Genomic DNA, 24,479 nt, shown 5'->3' with positions numbered 1-24,479 from the left:
ATGAATCAGTGTTGAAACTGTTTTTTTTAAACAGGACAAGACATCCAGCTGCCTCTCACACTATTGCCCAACAGGTGGCAGCAGCAGACCTCTTCAGGACTAAACAGCCTCTACGTCTGTCCCTCTGTTGTAAGAGGATCAGATTCACAGAAACTCTCTGTTCTTTCTTTGCTGTAGGTTTAGACACAGTAGAGCTTCCACCGTGGACCATTAACACAGTTTGGTGGGCAGTGACCATCTCAAGGCCAGGCAGAGAGTTTTATTTATAGGGCACTACACAGAGTCAAGATGTGGTACACATGCAAAAAAAGAGTGTAAAAGAAAATAAATTTAAAGATTAAAAATGTTAAAAGAAGTAAAATAAAAAGTCATAAAAGCCATTCAAGGGTTAAGAATAAAAATCGGTTAGATACAAAACAAATGTAAAAGTTTTAGAAATATTAAAGATTATTCAAAAGGGCAGCAGTTTATTGGAGTTGTTAACTTTTAAACAATATCAAATAAAAGGGGTTTTATTCTAAATTTAAAAACCGAGCATTCAAGTGTTTCTTAAGACAGAAGGAAGTCACTGTCAACAAGCTTTTTTGTATTTCTGTGTGCTTGAGAGTTCTCCGTCTGTTCTCCATCAAACCCTCGATTAACGCTGTAGTGTTAGTCATATAAATAAAGGTATATTACAGGACTATCCTTTATTTTACTGTTTAGGTGCTTTTATTGCTAAGGTGCTGACATACATTACTTTCAGTTAGGTGAAAATGTCAATACAAGACCTACTTTGGGTTCACTTTAATCATAGTTTGCAGAAAACAATCTGCTACAAGAGACAATATAGTCAAATATAGACTCTTCCATCAAGTTCATATCTGTGGTTTCACATTTGAAAAGGACCAAAAACCTTGTCTTGACTAAGCATCTATCCATCCATCTGCCACTTAATCCTCCACATGAAGGAGGACAAAGATGCATTTATAGTGTCCAATTATGTTATAATAATGCATGTTTTTGTGGAAGGAAACTGGAGAACCAGAAAAAAACCCAAACACACACACAGGGAGAACATGCAGACGCTCCACAGAAAGCAACAGTGCTGGCCACATGTGCCGCTGCGTGGCCCTTGACTGAGCATGTACAATACAAATCATAGTCATAATGAGTCCCGGGGGGTCAAAGGTCACCAGGGGCCTCCTGCTCTAATGTAAAGTTTGTTTAACATTAAATCAGCCAGTGTGTGACCTGTGTCTTTCTCAGTGTATGGTGGCATGTGCTTTAACCTCCTGTGGCTCTGGAGGGGATAATGACCTGATGGATGGATGGATGGATAGATGGATTGATGGAGGGAAGCTTACATCTTCCATACATCATTACTGGGCTTAATTAGTTGTTTAAGGGAACAAATGTGAGTCACATTTGCTGTATTTACACAGTCTGTAGTGGTCGAACAATCCTTCATTCATGTTTTATTCAAGAAGGAATAAAACAGCATAGAATTATTTTGTTTCACACAAAAATGCTACATTAAAAGTAAAAGTACATAAGTATTCATGGCACAAATTGCCCTTTGTGCTGTTAAAGGATTATAATGATTACTGATTATTTGTATTAATGTGAGAGGAACATTCCTGTTTCAGATAATGTTTTGGATTTTTTAATTCTAGATATATGAGCAGAGGTCCTCTGAGCCTCACCCCCACTGCCCATCCTCCAAATGTATGGTAAAATTAGTAATTTCTTGCAATGATATGACATTTCCATAAAGGTGGAACTAATGCAGTGTAATATTCTAGTCAGCTGCCTTCAAGCAGTAAATCCATTGATATATCAAACTAAAGGTTTTTAATGCTCTTTATTTTCTTTTACTACTCTTTGGTAGAGTATTGCTACCTCTACCAAAGAGGTTATGTTTTCGCCTGCATTTGTCTGTCTGTATGTCTGTCTGTCTGTCTGATTGTGAGCAGCAAAAACAAAAATAAATAAACAGTGGAAGAAGAAATAAATTCGATTTTGGTGGTTTGGAGCTGGATTTGTAAAACTGAGTGTCCTTGGCAGAGGTTTGTGCTCTTCAAGTGTTTTATCCAGTTAGCAGTAGTGTTTCAATCAATTCATTTCATAAATGATACCTCCAAAACAAAAACTCAAATAAAATCAATAAAATGGGGGTTTCCTCTGCTGACATGTGAATAAATAAAAGTGAGAACTCTGCTGCCAACTAGCGGCAGAAGCAGATTCTCCAACTGACCTGACTACATGCAGCAGTGCTACATTTGCGGCACGTAAAAAGACTCCGGTAAGTACAACCACCTATTTAAAAACACGTCAGCTGACGGAAAACGCATCATTAATTTTAATTTAAGTCTACATGTCACATATAAACTACACAAATCCTCATGTTTGTTTGCCTAGTGTCAGTGTTGTGCTGTATTCTCAGACAACGTAAACTACCAGACAAGCACAAGAGGGAGTTTTCCGACAGACCTTGAAAGCAGCAGCGGGACCAGCCTGCCGCACATTGTTAACGCTCATTTCGCCTGTGCAGTCCAGCATTTTGTCTTCCGTGAGCCAAACCCGGGTCACAGGCTCACACACACTGCATTTAGTCTGGACTACACCCGGGAGCGGGACACACACCGGCAAACTGTAAGATACTTCACTGTGCTTTCTTCACATTTGTCTAATTATTTTTTATTTAACGCCGGGGGAAAAAACAGTAAGCTAATGCTTATTTCACACATCACAGAGATAAACATACATGAGGGTGTGTTTTAGGAGTAAGCAACAAAAAAAAGAAAAAGAAGGAGCTCCTGGTTTGTTTTTAGGGCATATGCGTGCACAGTTAAACCAGGTTGAACACCTGTCCAGGTCCTGTCGGGTCAGAATTTAAGGAAGACGAGCTAACGTACGATATATGACTTTACTCAGCAGTCATTTTCCTCGCTGGACTGAAAGGAGGAGGAGGAGGAGATGGTCTGCGTGTTTCCCATGGCTACACCAAGCTTTCATTGGGCTTTATGTGCATTCCTGTCCGACCCGTGCTGACATACTTATGGTTCTATTGTCAGTAACTGTTTTAAAATGGCAGGTGTTGTAAATTAAATTGGTACCTGTGGGGTGATAGAGAGAGAAGGGGGAGCAGGAGGGAGGAAAGATCAGGTCCAGGAGTCGTGACGTCGCCCTGAAGGTGCAGGTTCATTTCTTCTCCTTTTGTTGACTGAACGACCACCTTTGTGTACAGTTTTTGTTTTTTTTAAACATTTAATAGCTATATTACAAATACTCGCACTTCCTCCGTAGTCCGAGTTAAAATGTAAGATATTACACTGACATTCTTCCTTTCCATAATTGTCATCCTAGATATTCACAACTTAATTCTTTCAAGAACAAATTAGGTCACTTTTCATTTATGTGCATGAGGTTTGTTTGTCATGGCAGAGATATCTTTGTTTATATTTATTTCAGCTGCAGATGTCCACATTGTGAATGGTGGTTGATCATTAATTGAAGATATCTCAAATTGGTATTATATGGATAGTTAGGGCTGGGCAATAGGGCCAATAATGTTTTCTGTTGTTATCAGCTATTATCATGAGGAAATGCCAGACAATTAACGATTGACTTTTGCTCCTGGTTTAATGTTGAATTAATCAGTTAATTTGTGGGTTTAATCTTCCTCATAGATGGAAAACAACAAACACTTGTGTAACACAGAAATATTTAGCAATTTGTATCATTGCGTATGCTCGGCGCAATTGTGTTGGGGCTCAAAGTGTTTGCACCATTTTATAATTATTGCTCAGCTGTAGTCACCTCTAAGGAAAAACCTGAAAAACTTGTACTTGAAAATATTGACTAGGAACAAAGACATCACTCTTATCTGTGATACATACTAAGTATTAAATGTGAAAAGGACATGCCATTCTGGAAAGGAGGACAGATCAGGTCTAGGAGTTGCTTCTCCTTTGGTTGTATTGCTGAATTCTAACACTTCTATGTCATTATTGCCACTTGTGTTTTCATTTTCAAGCTGTCGACATGAGGAGAACTATTAATTGGAACCCTGCCCGGAGAGGAGAATCCTGGTAGGGATGGTACCGCTGTAAAGTGTTGGTGTGCCGTTTCAAGAGGTCACAGCCTGTGTGGAAAGTGCCTGGACAACATGACTGTTTTTAACCAGGAAAATGTGGAGGAATTTTATGAACTTGGAAACGAGCTGGGCAGGTAAGGTTTATTTTTCTTATATTCCTAATTCTTATGAACTTCCCCTTTTTTCACGGTTGTAGACTTTGGAAAAAAAGGATGGAAGGGATATGGGAAAAATGTCTCCCTTTCAGCCCTACATTTAGAGCATAGCATGTATTATGCACAGAGCATCTATGTACAGTGTTCATATCACAGCACTAAAGCTATATTTTCATGCATTTATTCCATATGTGTATATGGAATAAATGCATGAAGATAGAGCTGCAGCTAAGCTTTGAATCATCACATTTAAGATATGAGAAATGGCCAGTGTTTGGACTCTTTGTCTCTAAAATGATTATTTAATTAATCAAAATAGCTGTTAATAATCTTTGGGCTCATGTAATTAACATAGGGGGAGGGATAGTTAACAAGAGGCGCATGGAAGAATAGTGAGGCCATGTGCTTATCTTCACACATTTATCGTCACAATTTGGTAGTCTGACTGATTTGACACATTTTCTTCCAATTTAAGGTAGTTTTAAGATGATTAAAATGGCAAGGAGATTAGTTAGAAAAAAATACAACAAAACTTTCAATCTATAGATACTATAAAAGGTTCAAATATCCTGTTTTCACTGCTGTTAAAGGGGGGGAAAGGCTGGGAAACCTGACCATAAATAATTGCTGTTTGCCTTGTATGGACTTACATAAAGCAGGGTTTTCTCTGCAGTGAAATACCATTAAGCTATCCCACCAAGTGAACCTGTCTGATGAATGACTGTGGGGGTTTATCACACAGAAAAGGCTGGAAATCACTGAACTAATTGGTTATTCAACTTCTCATGGCAGCTGTAATTTTAGCCCACCAGAGTGTTTATATAATAATCTTAAATATGTTTTCATGCTATGCTGCACCTACAACACAGATGGCATTAGTCCACACACACACAAACACTTGCATATTCTCGGTCAACCAAGCCTGCATGCACATACATTATGCTTGTGAGTAGTCTTCAGCACTTGCACCCCCCCCCACCCCCCAGTCAGACTGCACCTGATTAATGCAGCTCATAATGTATCACTGTCAGTGATGAAGAGGTGAGCGTTTAATGTAGCTTTCTCATCCCGGTTTTATTGGAGGAGGGGGCAGACACCGATATCATGTGCATCTTCTCGAGGAAGAGGATTTACATTTCAGCCAGCCTGCGTTTGGTTAACACTGGATTGTATGTAGATGAAATATTTTGTCAGGAAGGGTGGTGTCTGTGAGGGGTGGGTGTTGAATGGAAAAGTTCAACACCCACCAAGTGTAAATGACAAAGCAGGATCCTTGCTCTGCTGTTGTCTCTGCTTTGTTGCCCTGATAAACACGTGGCTTTCTTTTTTTCCCCTCTTTGTTTGTTCTCAACTTCAGTGACACAGTGATCAAAAACTTCCTCACGCAATAGTGAACCTTGGAAAAACAGCAGCAATGGTGCTGCCTTCTGTTATGACTTTTTAAAACATAGCAATGGATATCTATGGTTTTCTGGTTATCAGAGTGACACATCCAGTTGTTTTCTGTTCTCTATCGGGAAAACTCTACATGTCCCTGTGGTGCTCACCTTCCCACAGTGTTGTGGAGAACTGAAGTTGCCGTAGCTGCTTCACTATGCTGCTTTGGTAATGGAGACGATTCGAGAGCTTTGTGTAATGGGATTGGATTTCTGGCTGGAGGTGAAGAGACACGTGTGATAACATTTTCCAGATCTACTCTTTCATTTGATCAACATGTCAACATTATTACAATATAATAAACAACATTTCTCAAATTCTGGATTCTAAAATACAGTATAGTAACAACAAACTTTTTGTTATAAGGGGCATCAACATCTCCTACTATATATATATATATATATATATATATATATATATATATATACATACATATGTATACATACATATGTACAAATATACACATATGAGTGACTATAACATGTTTGAACTTGGATAGAATAATTTGAATAAATTGGCTTCAGTGAACGATAAAAATGGGCGAGTCTGTCCAGTCATTGGATAGATTACAGATCTGTACTTTAATACCTTGCACACTTTAGAACAGAGAGGGTTTTACTGTGACTGAACGCCAGCCGACATTGCCTGGAATTGGAATGAGGCGCATATGGTTTGAAAAAGTGGGGAAATTGGAAATCACCCAAGCAGTGACTTTATCCTTTCACTGACATGGCCTGCTTTGATGTTTATGCATGGTGGAACCAAAGTCTGGAGAAGCCAAGCCTCTACCTTCATTTCACTGACCGTGCAATCAGCATAATGAGGAAGAGGCAAAGCAGATATGTTTTTTTGAAACCATGGGTGCATTCACAAACAACATATTTAAGGTTGGGTGCTATATGAATTTGGTTAATTCTGGTTTTGATAATGCTTAACAATTCCAGTCCTTATGAATTTCCATTTTCGATTCCAGTATGGTAAAGTAGGCACAAATATTAGCATGGATACCTGCTTCTTTGCACAAAAATTGCTGAATTCTTTTTTGGTTTCAATTCTGGATTACCAAATATAAATGTAATTTTTAAAGCCTCTAAAGTCTTAGAATGTAACATTATCCAGACTATGTGTAATTTTTTTGCCAGATTTTAACAAGTCTCACAGGGGCCACAGAAGGAACTGTCTTCAGAGAATTGGTGTGACAGTGAGTTAGCTGTTAGCAGGTTAGCTGTTGAGCCTCCTGGTGAGACAGATAACACTTGTCATGCTGTGTTGAGGAGAGTGTGATGGTTTCTGTGGTTAAATTCTCCCTTCTTGAACTGTGTCCAAAAAAACTGGCCAGCTGACCATCTGCATTTCAGCTCCCTATGTAAATTGCCACTGTTTGTTTTCTCAGAGGCTTTTCACTGACCTCAACAGTGCTCAGTCAAATGATACCACAGATTGATAGACAACTCTGAGATGAGCAGTGGATTACTGAATACATTACAGACATGCACATCACAAACGATCTGCTGTTTGATTCTTCCTTCTTTTTCTTTTTTTTTAATTCAACTTACTCAGTTTTGTGTCACTGTAAATTTAATAATTTCGGGTCTGAGTGGAGAGTTGAAGATGTCACCTCTGATTCAGGCAAACTCTGCTAAGCATTTAATTCAACATTCTCCGAAGATCAGTCAATCAATAGTAAAAGTGATCTGATCATACCGCAAAGAAATGTATTCTTTTAAACCATTATTTGACAGAAAAACTGTTAATCTATGTGGTCATTCTGGCCAGTAAACTCTTAGGTGCCTGTCTGCTTTTGTCGGATGATGGGGGAAATCTGGTACACTGAGGAGCTTTTAAAAAAGTGTGAATCTTCCACTTTAATGTGTGATGGACAAAAAAGTATGATTGCAGGTTTTACAAAGCAGTTTTTCCACACTAGAAAGAAACCTCCATCACATCAGTGATAGATGACACTGACTGGCTGATATTTGATCACTCAAATAGAAGGCGTGTCTTAGTCTAGAATATCAACAAACCTTTATATCTGTAACCGCAGACTGCAGTATTTCATGATTACTTAATCTGCTCCATAAATAAGAGCATCCTCCTGATACTGCATGACGACACACCTAGCAAAATCTCTGTTGGATAATGAGTGTTGAGTTCATGAATCTTGCATTTCTTCATTTTCCATGTTGTCATTTGTTGTCATTGAGACCCACTGACGTAGCCACGCTGTGACTGTCTCACAAAGAGAGAGACAGCGATAGGTGTCAACTGCAGAATGCATTTTGGGCTTCTTTCATCTGGGCAGATGTTCACTTAAATACTTCTGCAGTGCTCTGTCGTTAATCTGCTGTAATCTGACCATTGTCTGTCTCTCAGTACCAGTCAGCCTTGTTAAGTGTACATGTGTCTGGGCATGTGGTTGCCATTTATGGAGGAGGAGACGGGATGGGCGCATTTCATAGAAGGATTCTGCAATGCACATGAACAAAGTTGGTGTTAAATTTCCACAGCAAAATCACCCCCAAATATGAATTTATGTAAACAAAGCAGAATTCAAAATAAATCTTAAATCATAATATTCATTATTAAAAAACTGTGACATCCAACACAAGCTAATGTTATGCTTACACTCCATGCAGACAGTGCCCCAGCTTCTGACCTAGATTGTGTTATTGGGTGGAGGGGCAGTCTGGGTCGCCGGCGTGGTCTGGATGATACTTGCCGCTCCCCCCCCCCACCTCCCCTCAACCTGAGGGAGCTGAAATACTGTCACATAAAATAAATCTGAGTCCAAGGTTTTGGATTTTGCTTTGACTAAACTCCATCATTTATCAATTAAATATTATACTGAATTCAGTAATGATTAACAATTCAGATGAATTAATCAGTTGAAATCTGAAAAGAATGCCATCTACTTGTGAGCTGATGGCTGTTTTGCCTGGAGCCACTGCAGGCTGATGTATTACAATACCTATACCCACCTTATGAAATGTTCTCACTTGTGAAATCAACTTAGAATATTCATAGTGAAAATAGTGGTTGATTAATTTTCTGCAAAAAGCAGATCTATTTACTTTTTCTATACTCAGTAGAAATATTTTGTGAGCCGTTGGAGCTGCTAGAAAACTTAATATGAACGAATAGAACACATGATGCATAAGAAGATACAACTGTTGGATACATAGTTGTGAAAACTGCTAGCTCCTTCAGTTGCTTTTCAAATATCATGGTGCTTTTTTTAAGAGAAATTGTACAAAGAACAGGGGTCACGACGAAACCCATGTTAGGATATCATTACAAGACCATCCAGCTGGAGATACCGTGCATCATGCATTTAGTCATTTAACTGAAACACTGAGTAAACTCAGACAGCAAAAGGACACTAAGTTCAGTCTGTCTGCTGCCAAATTTATCTGACAATAGTGAAGAGTGGATGATTCATAGAGGCATGATAATATTCCTGTGACCTCAAGATCAACATATACAAGTACTAGAAATAAAGAAAAATGAGTGCCAAGAACAACATAAGGTTTATTTCCGTTGAGAAATTGTTCAGTTTTGATTATAAGTCTGATTTTTATTTTTTCTTATTCTTTTTTTGTCTTTACTACGACTGTTTTGAATTTCTAGAAGGCTCGCTGGTTCGTCTTGTATGACTTAAGCTTTGTGACGCTGTCTGTCTAACGCTTCAAATTGTGGTCAGTTTATGAGTCAAATTGTCAAACAGTCGAATTGTAAGATGACTCATTTGGAAAGTCCTTCGGGAGCATATTTTCAATTAATGTCTGCAGTTAATGGGGGATAACTGGATCCCTGCCAGCTGTGTTAGCAGGCATTGATATCAAGCTCTTTACATTGGTGTGTGTGTGTGTGTGTGTGTGTGTGTGTGTGTGTGTATTCATGGGGGTAGGTAGAACCCTTTGTCAGTTAGGAGCATTTGCACGTACTTGAGTGTTTAAAGTGAAGGGGCTGCTACTGTTGGAACATTTAGACAACTTAAATGATTTCCGTTTTTACTCTTCCTTATATTGCTTTTGCACTCTCCCTACTAATTATGCCCCGAAGTCACAAGGTCTTTTTCTCTGCAGTTGACACTAATGAATCTGATATCTGTACACAAGTTAATTGTGCATTTACATGGCACTTATTTATTCTGCTACTCTGGGAGTAGTTGATCAGGAAAAAATGTATAATGTTTAAATCCACTTGCAGCACTCCAGAATCAGAATGTGTGTTATGTACTTGAAATATGAAGGCTGCAATTAAGTGACACAACAGAAGTTAATTATTAACAAAAAATATGACTCATTTATCATGTATTGTTCAGTATGTGATGCATTTGTTTTGAATAAAAAGGTTTTGTTATGAGGTGGGTTAGCCACTAGTTGATTATATAAAAACACTCCTGCTACCTTGTTGGGGAGGATAGCTGGAGGATGTTGCATGTGTACTGCAGGTGTAAGTCTATTTATGTACATCATAGAACCTATGCAGGTTTGTTGTGGGATTTTAGAGACAAAATGTCAAAGCAGCAGTCAGCAGTTTACTCACCTGTCAGTCAGTACATGCAGACAATCAACCTAATGTTATGTTTGTTATGTCTTTGATTGCTAACAACATTATGAACACCCACATATCCTGTGCAAAGTTTTCGTACAGGGTTTTTATAAAACCTGTTTTTCTTTTCACCAGTTAACAGTGCCTCTACACTCTCGGTTTTGTTTGTGTGGGTTTATTTGTACTAAAGCTAATGTGAAACAAAAGTCACAATACTCTCAAGGCTGAAAGTATGACTATTGTAAGCATCAGTGCATTAGCCAACGCGCCAGTCTGTCTCATGCCTGCCTGGCTCGCTGTCTGGTTGGGATGCTGTTTGGTTGGTACATGAACAGAGATGATTGTATCAGAGAGGCTGTAATGCTTTAATTTATACAGAAAAACTATCAAATATTAATCTGCTTGGCTGCAAGGAACTTTAAAGTGAGTTTTAGTTTATTGTTTAACTGTTGACTAGTTATACTATATTCACTATAGCGATCTCATACTGTAATATTGTTTTTAGGCCCCACATGTTTTTAACGTTATTATATTAGCATCAGTCGATCATTCTCAGTATTGGTATTCTCGTACCAATATATCAAACAACTTTCTGGTCCTATTACTCCTTTCACTGAGTCATACCCAACATTTTCTGTGTTTTGTTTGTAGTTGGATCATTGTTGTCTCATTGAGTTGCCTTGGCTATCGTCATGCTCACACAGTCGGTTATTGTTTCCTTGAAGGTCCTTTCCTTGCAAAATCAACCGTCTTTATGTGCTGTGTCTGGTGCGTTTCTGCTTTAAGATGATTGAAAGAAAAAGCAAGGGCTTTCAAGCTCACTTTTAATTAATGTCAGAAAGGTCAGACTAGAGGCAAAGGGTTTTGTTAATCTCTAGATTATAAAGTGCAGTCTTCGTGCCATTTTGTTTGTACGCCATCTCTTTCCTACTGGCTCAGTTTGGAGATAACAGGGTCACATCAGAATATAGTGTCTGTGCACCTGCAGACTTTCCCTGAGTCACGACAGAGTTAACCTCCTCGAAACCCGCTGAATGTCAGTATCACCAGATGTATTAAGGCCCAGTTTTAAGGAGCGAGCACAAAATAAAATGGGAGACGATAGATGGACCAGCTGAAGCACCAACAGCCCCCCTCCTCTTCTCTGTCGCTTTGGTTGTCAGAACAACAGTCTTGCACTTCTTTCAATTTGTATGCACAGCCTGATATCATGTATTTGTTTCTGTTTTTGTCCTCCTGTTGAACAAACTGAGCTTGCAGAAGACGGACAAACCAAATTATTTTCCTTCTTCTAAAATGAAATATCACATTTCCAGATGATGTCGATGGTTATTAGTAAGAAATGCAGAATGTTGAAGATGCTTGGGGCATGGAATAGCTCACCTGATAGAGATGGTGTCCCAAGGCTGAGGCCTCACTACGTTTATAAGTTTATCCTTAGTTTCATTTAACACTTTATTACTTTTTTACAATCATAATATTTATGGCCATATCCCACATCCCTAGTTTAAATCCTCACCAAAAAGCCCATAGATTACTGGAAACTATTTTTCTTGACCAGACGCTTAGTTAAAGAGGGAGGGAGACTAAGATAAGAAAGAAGAAAGTATTGGTGGGTCAAAATATCGATTTGGTGACATATCGTCCACCTTCCTTGTGCAATACGACAATAATCGATATGTCAGGGCAAATATCAATATTTTAATGAACAAATTAAGGCACTTTAAAGTAAACATGGTGGCGCTTGGGCAGTAGTTACCTGGCTGAAGAAGAGGCAGTTTACATTGGGATAATGGTGGAGAAAGCTATGTTAAGAAATTCCCATCCATGTTCAATACATAGACTTTATGCACTTTGTTCTCTATGTTGTGAATAAATAGAAAAATCCTGCACTTTTAACTTTTCACAGGCATTTTGTTTTCTTTAGTTAGACGGATATCGTGATCGCTATATGATTGTCTTGCAATATATTGATTATAACAGAATCGTATCATGATATTATTGATATCATGGATGTATTGCGTATCGTATCCTGAGGTGCCCTGTGATTCCCACCCCTAAAACCAAGTACCAGGAAAAAGAAAACTTAGCAATGGCTGATTGAATCCAGACGAAGACAGTTGTGTAACTTTCTGGATGCCAACTGCCACCACCGACTGACTGACTCACTCACTCAAACTGGTATATTTAATTGCATGTTTTATGGTTTATTAAAAGGTAGAAGATTTCAAATAATACTAAGGCCCAGTTGAAATTGCACTGGTCAGTCAGTATCAACAAGAGATGAAGAAAAGGAAAAATGACGTGTGTGTGATGATGTGTGTGTATGTGATATTACTCAGTGGTGTCATTGTCAGCAGTGTGTGTAATTTGCAGTGACGTGAGCCTTAAACTGTCTAAAGTGATTCTAATCAATCTGACATGTATATTATTATGGATTTCACTGAAGTTAATACCAAATCTTTGTGGTTTATGAAGGTATCTTTCTGCCATGGAAACACCTTTAACCTTAGAAAAAGCTTGGATGAGACATTTACCAATCACTGTCATTATTTCTACACATTTTTTAATGGGGTGTCTGTATTATCTCTCAGTGATCATCATTAGGGGTTACAGGGATTGTGGTTTTGAGCATGAAGAATCTGTTCAGGTGCTGTTGATAATGAAAAACATTTTGGGAATCTTGGAGCCTGTAGATCATAACAACTCTGAAGATGGTAAAAAGAACCCTTTCACCTCTATTTACCTTTAAGCACAATGTTTCCATTGTTGGTGCTGCCTTAAAACTCTAGTGCTGGGGGAGGTGACTGACATTCCTCTGACACATTGAATGGCTTTTCACTGCGGTTACTACACAAGGGCAAACACTGCCTGACTCTCATTTAGCTTTCTGTCAGTACTATTACTTCTACAGTACTGTCTGAAGCTGCAACTGTCTCAGGATGACACCCCTCCCTCCTGAGTTCACATGATGCTGCTAGACTGTAAAACAGCCGGGAGTGGTAGAAGTCTATACACCTGTAGGGAAGACGATGAGTGTGCAACCATGTCAAAACTAATGATGTCTCACTGGCCTCAGAGTTCATGATCCTGAGGTTTCTGGATCAAGTCTGGCCTGTGGCACTTATTGCATATTAAACTCTTTCACCTCATTGCCAGCATCTTAAAATAATGGAGAAGCCTCAGAGTACATAGCTCCAGGATGTATTCTATTATTGCAACACTGCAGCTTCCTCGAAATACAAATCCAAAATTGTGATTGTGATTAAAATAGGACCGCGAAGCCCTGCTGAATATCCAGGTTTATTTTTGGCGGTAGAATCCACTTGTTAAACTTTTTGTGGGTGTTTCTTGGTGTTTTCAGCCATAGTGGTGCTGTATGAAGCTGTCATGCTTTACTCGTGCTTATTGGCGCTTCTTCAGCTTCGCCTGCACAGTAATGACATAAAATTATTATTCTGTGTGCAGTGCTGGGATGTCGCCACAGAAACAAAAAAGTGCAATTACGAGAAACACATAGAGTCAAATTCCTTTGACAATGGTTTTGAATGTAACAGGCATAAATTTGTATTTAGACAATGAGTTTGCGTTCACACTCTCGGCTAACTGTTAGTGTGTTATTGCAAATTTTTCAATTTTACAGACCTGTTTGGTGTAAATGATATATGATATAAAAATGTGCATATGGTGAGACACAAGTGCTTAATATCTTTCCAAAGACTGAAGGCCCTGGTATACTTTCGTGCACATCCTGCAGTGTGTGTCGCATTACGCATCGCATATCGAGGACCCTGGTATACTCGCGCGTCAGGTTACTGTAGTATCCCACTTCACCATGAGGTGGCGGCACAAGTCTGGATGCAGGGAATAGGACACATTCCTTCCAAAGAAGAAGAGAACAATGATACAGCTCCCTCGGACACATCTGGTGGAGCGGCTCACAGCTGAAAGGCCCGTTGGGCAGGGGAGCCGGGGTGTCAGCCGCTAGATCTACAGTAGAAGATGACTATCCTTGGCGACTACTTCTGTTGTCGAAATGTTTTTTCTGCTTGGTGTGCGGGGTTTATACTCCACCTACCGGTGGTGCTGTTTTTTTGTTGTTGTTTTTTTTTCTTTGCGCGCAGTTCCAAAATCAGCCTGCGCATTGATGACGCAATTTGGAGAAGTATACCAAGGGCCTTGGGTTCTATTGGGTCCCAACAAGCATCACATTAAAAGAAAGGGGGCTGATAAAACTTGTATGTGATGTAGGATATGAGATTTGCTTATCAAATTAGAGATTAATATTTCAATGGGCAAAAAAATCATATTTTTGCTGTCAGATTTCCTGCTGCTTGATAAAGTGAGAGTGAATTTCCTGCTGCTTGATAAAGTGAGAGTAAAAAAGTCAAAGCAGAGCAACTAGTTTAGTGGGCAGGATCTCACCTTAAATGCGCATCATACTTTTCTTGTGAAAAGGTTTTTAGTAAAAGAAAGGTTGAAGATACAAAATTTATTTGGGTTCTGCTTATTTTCCATCCACATCTTCACATAAAAACAGGAGTGTGCACAGTCTTTGTTTATGTCTTGTCCCTCAATTTAAATGTGCCTGGTCACTGCAATTACTGTCCTGCTTCTCTAGTTAATTAAATTGTCTCTGGCTCATGGTGGATGAATGAAGTCCCAGTGTACAGTGCACCATCCAGTGACGGTGTCCAAATTTACCACTCCTCCTCGCCACAACCTTCAAAACTGGAGTTAACTGCTCTGAGCACTTCCTCTGTATTTGACTCTAGTTGGGTGTTTCTGTGTTCGAGGAAATGTAAGAAGAGATGACAAAACAGATAAAAGCAGAAGGGAAACTACTTTCTGCTGATCTGTTGTATAGTGTAATCTCATGTCTGTTTCTGTGCTTTGACAACAGGCCAAATCAAGATGACACTTTACAATCAAATTGTAAATCATTCTTATTAAGCAAAAAAAGCTAATGTTCAGAAGCAAACAATGCTTTAATAGCCATTAGCGCTGAACAATTTAGGGAAAATAAATAAATAAATACATTTTTCATGCTATACACTGCATTTGAGAATTGATTTTTATATTAATGTGCAGTGCAATATTTACTGTGTAATAGATATACATTTTTATTGAGCATTACCGCATGACAATGTCAAATCGTATTACTACTTTTTTTATCTTACTGGAACAATTCAATCTTAAAGATATTACTTGTATGCATTACATTTTTATTTTTACATAGATGAAAGAACAACTGTGATTCACTAATTGCATTGTTGTAAATGAGAATTTTGATTTACTTAATTATTCAGCCTCAATAACCGATAATTGAGCGATAATGAACGTAGACAAATAATGCCTTTTTTAAGACCATGAATTTCATTCTGGTAAATTCAGTAAACCATTAAACTGCTGCGCTACTGTACATTCATCTTCATTATTAATATTGTTTATATTAAAGGCTTTTTAAATTTGAGTCTCGTTGAGTGTAGTTTATATGTTATGTATTTTATGCATCTCGACACAATTGCAACAAACAAAAACAATAATATTGATCATTTCTATTGAGATATTCCCATGATAAGCATCAAAAACACAAGTTTGTCTCCTAAACTAGTGAAGTTAAGAGTGGTGGAAATCAATTATTCTTTAATGTGACTCCACTCTGATTGAAAAGTCAATTTGTAGTTGATTTCATGTGCCTTATTTTGTTTGAACCCGATGACTATTGGGCTGCCAGTAACCGACAGTTCAACCAGTGACAGAGAAGCCAAAAAGGCTCAGTTTGGAGCAAAATAACAACCATGACCTCCGAGGCTCCGTGGCACTTTGCTGTCCGATATGATTCAGTGTGAAAACTCCCTGGTGAGGCCAGGCTTTTCATTAGCATAGAGCCAAGTGTGGGAGGGTGCCTAAGAGTGTTCCCTGCCCACTCAGCTGTAGTGCAGGCCACAAACTGCACAGACAGAAAAACATTATGCAACCACCATGCCATTGTGTACAACGGAAGAGTAACCACGGCAACAGGATTCAGAGACTGAGCAGAGAAACCACTGCTGGTTGAAGGGAGGAAGAGTGAGGTAGATAATCCTGGGTGGGTGTAAACTGAATTTGAGTGAGTTTGTAAACGAATATTTTGTCAGGATGTCCAGATGGAGATTTTCTTAACATCTGTTATATTTGCAATTTATCAGAAATGACATTACTGTATTTGAATTACACTAAAAGAAGCCTTAGAAATATTTCTTTTTTCACTGTTCAGATAGAAGTATGAAAATTATCATAGAAACATAGGTCATTAGAAACAAAGTTGGTGAGTTAGTTAGAAACAAAAAAACATATACAGGCATTGTTAAGGAGAATATGTAAGTAGTAGTTATACTGTATTTTACATCTGCGCATCACAAACAATGACAGTGCATTTAACACGACATCTTAAGACACAGTCTCAAACAGCATCTTGACCCACAGGGGATTCAAGTGGGTCAAGATTTCTCTTCTGCACTGAATAAGGCTGAGACTTGAATTTAGTTGTACTTTGTGTTTAATAAAATATATAATAATAATAAGTCAAAGTAGACAGTACAGCACATTATTGTATTCCTGCATCAAAGCTCTAGTGCAAAACTTTTACATATAAAAAAATGTAAAACCATTGCCACATGAATTCACAAAATGCTGATCAATCTGTTCCATTTGACACACTCTGTCTCTCTGTTTCTCAGTACAGCAGTGTTTTGTTTTTGTGTCTGTGGTGACATTGTGATGCATTTTATGTCACCACTGAAGAGGCAAGGTGGGACAGCCTCATCATGGCCGAGAACACAGAGAATAACCTAGTGGATTCTACAGCTACAAATATGTTCGTTAAGGCTGCACAATCTTTTTTTTATCACCGTCACGATTATAGCTTCTTTTGAACGTGATCATCTGATATTATAACTGTATAGTAAACGTTTATCATTAAAATGCCAGACAAGGACAAGGAGATGTGTCCTTCACCCAATAAAAGTAATTTTCAGTAAGGTCAAAACTTTTATTTTCTCTTTTTATTTGCTGACATTAGCTCTTGTTTTGTCTATAAATGGCTGGAAAAAGGCATTGAATTAACGAATAAGTGAACACACTGTTGAAAGGGAATGTACTGTACAGTGGTATTACTCTTTTAACTACTCTAGTAGTAGGCTGACATGATGATGACTAATCCCATCAGCCTCTCACTGCACTGTATCAAATCTGCTTTGTCACCAAGATGATGGGGATGGAGATTCATGCCAGATTACAGCACCTCACTTTTGTCAGATGGGTTTGGGCTTGGGCTTTGTCTGACCCGAAATGTAGAACTGTGCTTAATGACATCAAATCCTTTTCAGTACATCAACCTCGAAAAAGCATGTCAGACCGGGAGCACGGATTAAATAGACACATGTGAGGCCGCAGCGTAGATTAGGTATTTGCTGTGATTATCACAGGGATAACATCACAGGGGGAAAATAAATACATCTGGTTGATAGAAACAATTGATATGACATTATTATTGTTGACATTATTCTTGGATTAAGTTTACTTTGTTCTGAGGAATAAATCCGGGCAACTTAATCTGCTGTTTACATTAGTGTTATCCTCCATCACTCCATGTATATTAGTATCACATTTGATAGGGACGCCTTGTAGATGTGGTGTGTGCCATCCTGCAGCTCTGCAAGTCTGCCTGCTATTGTACTGACCACTTTTCAGCTTTTCAGCACCCTCTCCTATTTCACAGTGGTAGTACGGAGAGCCAATCAATAGCTGGCTCACAAGAGATGATACACAGTGTCATTATAGAGACCATTATAGTGACAGGGCAGTGACTCTTTTACTTTCATTTTCCATTAAACATGAGGACAATGAAAATGCCTCCTGCTAAATGCTTTTTTTTCACTAAATGAGGAGTCTCTCACAAAAAGACAAATTAATAAATATGCTGCAGGACAAAGAGTTCTGCTTTCAGCCATGCAATGAATAAACCGTACAAAGCTCTCAGTTATGCTTAATGTTACACTGGGAAGTGTAAAAAAAACAAAAAAACACTCCATTATGAAACCATGGCAGGCAAATTAGACTTGTGTACTACCTCAGTCCAACAAAACCCCTAAACCAGTGTGTGGCTAGTTATTTATATATGTTATTTGTTGATCCAAGTGCAAATCTTCACTGTTTAGAGTAAAGTATTGAAATTATACATGTTGTGATTAAAAAATCTGTTTATCTCATACCTCTCTGGTCAAACACCAGCTTCTGCATTCAGATTTGGCCATTCATGTGGTGGCTGCGTCATGTTCGATCTAATTTGTATCACGATTGGCATGTACAACAGGTATGACACATACAGACCCACAGCACCATCCATCTCACCATCCATCTCGTCCTTCGCTGCTTGTTTTTCTGTGACGTACAGATCAACAGGAAACTGAATCAATACACAGTAGCTTACAGAGAGATACAGCACCACCTCTGGAGGAGGAGTCGGATGTACTTGGCAAGTTGTCCGATTTCCTGTCAGTCAGACTACGGCCGTAGCTCGATTAAGCTGTGCATGTAAAGACTGTTGCTTACGAGAAACTGAGATATGAATTTAGGAACTATATAACAGGATTGCCTTCCAGCAGTCAGCGACACTGTGGTATTATTGTTGTGCTATTGTAAGCATTGTAAGCGGTGATGCTGCTGTTAGCAGAGTTGCTTCATTGCTTTGAAAAATCACATGTGATTGCTCTGGCCCTGCAGCTATAGCTGCGAGGAAACTATTAGTAGGTCAGGTCCTGGATTACATCAGAGAAACTTAGTTTATGACACACATGAAACATTTTGCACTGTACATATGACCTGTTTCAATTACAGGTTTTTATTTCGTCATTATATATTATGAAAATGTGTTTATGTGGTGTCGGGGCAGTGGTCTTAAAAGATCATTGCATCTTATACATCATTCATTGTATCAAATACTCCCACGGGTATAAGCTGTACTGTATTTAAGAGGCTGTGTTGCATAGATGGATTATAGTCGGATTGAGGCCAAATATTAAAAGGGCGAGTGAGTGAGTGTCACACTTTCCTTTTCCAGTCCCTTGGAATTATCTACATATTAGATTATCCTGAGGTTAATAATTTACATCAAATGCTGTCCAGACAAACACAACTTAACTCAGTTGTGCAGGGGGCTTTGTTGTGTACTGGCTAATGAAGAAATGTGCTTCTGATGGTGAAATACCTGGTTAGTTTTCTGCATTTAGGTATCAGGAATGTAGAGCCATGAAGATATCACTTGTCCTTACCTCTGAGATGCTGAAGTCAGCCAATACACAAATCAGCTCACCAACAGTGGAAATACAGATTTTCTAGGCAGGTAGAGTGTGATGTGCGTGCTGTCAGCTCAAGCTGTGGCAGACACCCTGCATTGACACCTTCAGACTCAGACTGAGCTTGTTATCGCCTCATTCTCACTGAGGAAGTTGAATTACTTACAATATACAGACTTGGGTTTGAGTAGTTCAAACAGTGTGCATGATTTGACTCGGTCCTCAAAGAAGAACCCTGAAGGTATATCATTGATTAGTTCCTCCACTTTTGTTTGTCCAACACCTGAGGGAAACTGAGGGAAATTTTAGTTCCTAAATGCACCACAGTCTTTACCTGCTGTGTCACACAAACAAATTGTTACAGAACCTACCAGAACATGTAATTAACTTGTAATTTACATGCAGAAATGTAGAAGAATACGGAGTGTCCTGATTTGTACTCTAGACAAATATTTGTACTTCCTGTACATTTGTTCCCATTTTATCACCTACATTAGGTTCATTGTAATTTCCAATTTCTTTTTTTTATTGTTACTCATAGCAGTCATTATTACATTGTGTGAAACAGCTACAGCTGGATGTGGCTGTTTTACCCATGGCAGCTTACACTGTAAAAATCTTTACAAATAGTGACATGGGTGAGAATTATTATGTGGAAATCCTTTCTTCCACTTTGTCCTTTTCAGACTGATTTTCCACTTCACTTACATTTTGGCAGCTGTGTGTTGTGTTGTATTGTGATGTGCTGTGTGCTTGTTACCTTACTAAATATTCCCCACCCTGTCCACCCTCACCTGACTTATCTTTGTTCAGAAAGCCTCGGCTTTGCTGATTATCACTGAATGTCGTTCATTCCAACGCTGCCTGACGTTGACAGGGCCAAGCTCCTTGTCAGACTAGCAGCCTCTTACTAACATCAGCCAGTCATCCAGGTGAAGCTGCAGTGGTTTCACAGCTCACCAGTGTCCAGAGGTCAGGCCCCTTACAGAGTGAACTTAACAGCTCTGTGCTTCAAATCATCAAGTTGTTCATTGTTGTGCGCTGCTCTTCCTGCACATACCCCTGTCTATAGCTGTTGTCTTAAAGCTGTCATGTGTAGTTTTTAAATATTAAGAAATATCCACTGAATTCAAACCATTGTCATATTAAATCACAAAATGCTGACGATCTCATAATCGTCCAGTGACATTCCAACTCTGCACACTGACGGAGATGCATTATCACAACTGATGGAGATCAAGGAGGAAGCACAACTGATACAAAGTGCTAATAAAGAGAGATTGCTGCATATAAGGGGTGGTAATGGCCAGAGACACCGTACTTGCAGTTCTTCTCAGTTTGCATAGATGGTGTGCAAGATGGCAGCTTCTGTAATGCAAGGCCCTTATCATCTTAAGTAAAAATGAAAGGCATATTCTAAGGCTATAAAAACCAAGTGATATTTATTGGGATCATACACTTATAAACATATGGGTAGTATATTAAATTGTCTCTCACTGTACCTTAAGATGAGTTATCTTGTATTTCAGGGAAGGTAAAGCAGCATCAATTAATTTGTACTATTGCAACTGTGCTTCCACCTTGTTCATTCGGCAGGTGTGGCTGTAAACAGTAAACCTGAAATATTAGTTGATAATACTGAACTGACTGGTTAATGTAGAACGTTGTATGTTCCCAGAGATGAACACTCTCCCGCCAGCAGGGATAAGCGCTGCAAGATTCTGCAGTGCATTGTCTCACACACCCAAGCGGCTCTCATACACACAAACAAACCTCTCCTCTTCTTTCCCAACCAGCTTCCTTTCCTATCCCCTCCCCTCCAGTTAGAGAAACAAGTAGGCCCAAAGTGGGAAGCCTAGTCTATGCTTCAAACACTACAAAGGCAACTAAGAAATGTGATCCTGCCAACTATCTGGGGTTTTGAGCTGTACAGGGTTGAGAGGGAGAGCTGCACTGGACTGTTTGTTAATGGTTCTCAGGAATTGTTTTATTCTCTCATGAGCCTGCACATTTTTTCTGCCTTATCATTTCATTTATTCAGCAGCATTTGTGCACGTCGGTCTCAGTGTACATGCATAGAAGGTGATGGGAGTTCCCATATAGACTCCATTTAAAGGTAAACATAAGCAGTCTGTTAAACAAGGGGGAGTCGCCACTTTGAATGTGGCTGGGTTAGCTCTGAAATAGATTCTTTTTAAAAGCCTGCACTGGATTCTTCATTTACCTCTACTACCTCAATGAGGGAAGAGGGTTCAGCTGAACTGCTTTCCCTTGTTTGCCTGTTTGTGCAGCTGGTGTCGTTAATGAAGGGTGGACTAATTTTCCCTTCTCTTTATGTGCATTTGAGTCTGAAAAGAACAGACGTGAGGAGTTTTAGTTAAAAGCTGCTGGTGTATTTTTCCCTCATTAACTTTTTGGCTGTGTTATGGTTTACTTTTTGACTCCCTTTTTCGAATCTTTATCAGTAGGGATTAGGTTTTTTATAAATATTTGTGTATTGATGGGTGATCAGTCTTTCTGTATCCTGTTTCATTATTACTTTTAGGTGCGATTTTTATACTTATTTCAGAAATAAATTAACAGCTACAGACTCTTGTTCCCTTGGTATTGTGGAGGTAAAAGGGCAGCATAACTTAGGTTTCTTCACTTGGATTTATTAGTTCACAGCCTCCCCACCATGTCTCAACTGTAACTGTAACATAATGACATGTAAACACAGTTCTACCCAACCCATGAGGAGATGTGGTCATTACTCAGATTCCTTCCCCTAATGAAGCAATCCTCCAGAGTCACTGCTGTCGTTGACACAGGTTGCTGACACCTAACAGCTGCTTTTACCTAACACACCACAGTACATGTATTCACTGGACAAATGGATAAAACCATAGTTGGGATGCTACACTGACTTGACAAGTAATAGTGGCACAGGATGGCTCTAAAACTCCACAGATGGTGTTCCATCAAGTACACAAAGTCAGTTGTGCTTTCCTTTCTCTATCCCAGAGAAGAAAAACAGTGTTTTCTCACCATATCCCACGGCTTCACAGATTATTGTTTATTCCTCTGCATGCACTTTGAGCAGTAGGTGAGTAAGTTTGACAGCACAAGGAAAAGTTGAAGGGTGTGCTTCAAGGCTGCTTGCCTTGAAGTTTGCGGTTGGCACGTATGTTTCTTAAGAAGCCAACATATTACAGCGTTCCTTCTTTTACAGCACACGATGTAAGTAGTCTAGCTGTTTAACGTTTAGCTTACTTAACGGACTCAGAAACGACATCCAAAAGGGCAAGTAAGACATTACCATGGAGCCGGATTACTTCTGAAGGCTAGTTGTTTTCAAATAAAAACATAGTAGTATGGATATAGCCTGTGAGTTCATGTTCAGTTTGCAAAGACTTTCTCTGTTTAGGGTATTCTGTTAACAGTTGTGTGTGAGTATGAACTGGTGTTGGGGGGAGAGGGAGGGGCAGAGGTATGATTAGCATGAGAAAGCTCTGCTCTCTCTTCCTCTTCACATTGTCTGCTTTGTGTCTTTGGTTCTGTTGCAGAACAAATCACTTCCTTAAAGAGACATTGTTCCCTTTAGTAAATCTGCCGTTCAGCTTACTTATAACATGTTTATGACAACCAAAATCACATTATTCACTTATGCAGTCATGTATCGCCATATCAACAACTGGCTTACTGCATATTATCCTACAGCAGGATTCATTGATAAATAGTTTGTTGAAGGACATTTTCTCAGTTCTTCAGTGCAAGACCAAGTTAGGAAACAGATATGTTTAAATTAGCTCCATTAACCAATTGAAAACCTGTGACTGTCAGTTGAGGAAATCCATTTTGCTGCAAAAAACAAGCAATGATCTTAAGCCACTGCTTGGCTCTACATGACTATGCCATACGGATGCTCAAAGTGCTTAGTCAGAGTTCAGCATCTTAGAGCTAGACGAAGACATTAAAACATAGTGTGGTTGTTTGTTGTGTCATTTGTCCGTTTGTTTCTGCGAGGACATTAAACATATAAATGCTGGAATTAATTTTTAAAGAGTTTTTAAAATTTAAAGAGAAAAAATAGTTGTCCCCCTTAACGGTGGACATGACCTGACACCTCTGATCAGCCTATAATGAGACACTACAGTTGTGAGTCAGAGCAGGGTGACATTTGTGTTATTGATACTTCCCATGAGAGTTTGCTGTTGCCATATGTTTTTTTTTTTGTCCTTTTTTTGTCACTTTTCTACAGCTGCAGTCCTCTCATGGGGTTCATACATTTGCTTCAAATATTGGGAGACATTGTCAGGAGAGGTTTAGAGTGGGAGACCTATTGCTAAATTACTTAACTGCTGCCTACAGACTGTGCACTCTAGTCTGAGCAGGGCCGTGGGAGCCGGATGACAATGTGGGGCTCTCTTTATTATATCCCTTTTTGTCCAGATAGTTTCCTCTGCTGTAAATCTGTGTGAAAATAAAAAAAAAATTAGAAAAATTACTGAGAGATGAGCTCTCACTTTTTCTCTCACCCCCTACTCTCTTTCTACCTCTGTGGGTGGATGGTACACTAAGTGCTTCATGATTACGATGGCCATGAGGAGATACAACTATTGCAGGCATCAAGAGTCCTCAGCCAAGTGTCCTTGCTTTCCCAAGTGGTTTTGCTGGCAGTATTTTGGTGAAGAGACAGCAGTGGAGTCTGCGTTATCTAGTCAGATGGCAGCAATGCTGCATGGCAACACGATAGTGGATTTTCCAAAATGGTCCCTTTGTTGTTCATACATGGCCATCATTTGAAATGCTAAAATTACCCCACATATAGATTGCTTAAATGGTAGTAAATGCTTATACATGCACTTTAGCAGTCAGAATGAGGATCTTTAGTAGGTTTCCATGCACAGTTAAGTAGCTTGATTTAAGTGTTGTAAC

The 24,479-nt window shown here is 39.0% G+C and overlaps 1 protein-coding gene across 1 annotated transcript in view; it reads left to right on the top strand.

Moving 5' to 3' along the window:
• Positions 1 to 2,494: 2,494 nt before the first annotated feature.
• The window catches only part of dapk1 (death-associated protein kinase 1), a 62,631-nt gene continuing 40,646 nt past the window's right edge, over positions 2,495 to 24,479 (top strand). The window contains exons 1-2 of the mRNA XM_058635951.1: positions 2,495 to 2,634; positions 4,019 to 4,212. Coding sequence (XP_058491934.1) covers positions 4,151 to 4,212 — 62 coding nt within the window. The 5' untranslated portion in view covers positions 2,495 to 2,634; positions 4,019 to 4,150. The remainder of the gene's footprint in view (positions 2,635 to 4,018; positions 4,213 to 24,479) is intronic.

The sequence above is a fragment of the Solea solea genome, chromosome 8 (assembly GCF_958295425.1).
Source record: "Solea solea chromosome 8, fSolSol10.1, whole genome shotgun sequence".
Classification (NCBI taxonomy): Eukaryota; Metazoa; Chordata; class Actinopteri; order Pleuronectiformes; family Soleidae; genus Solea; species Solea solea.
This window is presented reverse-complemented; position numbering and strand designations above follow the sequence as displayed.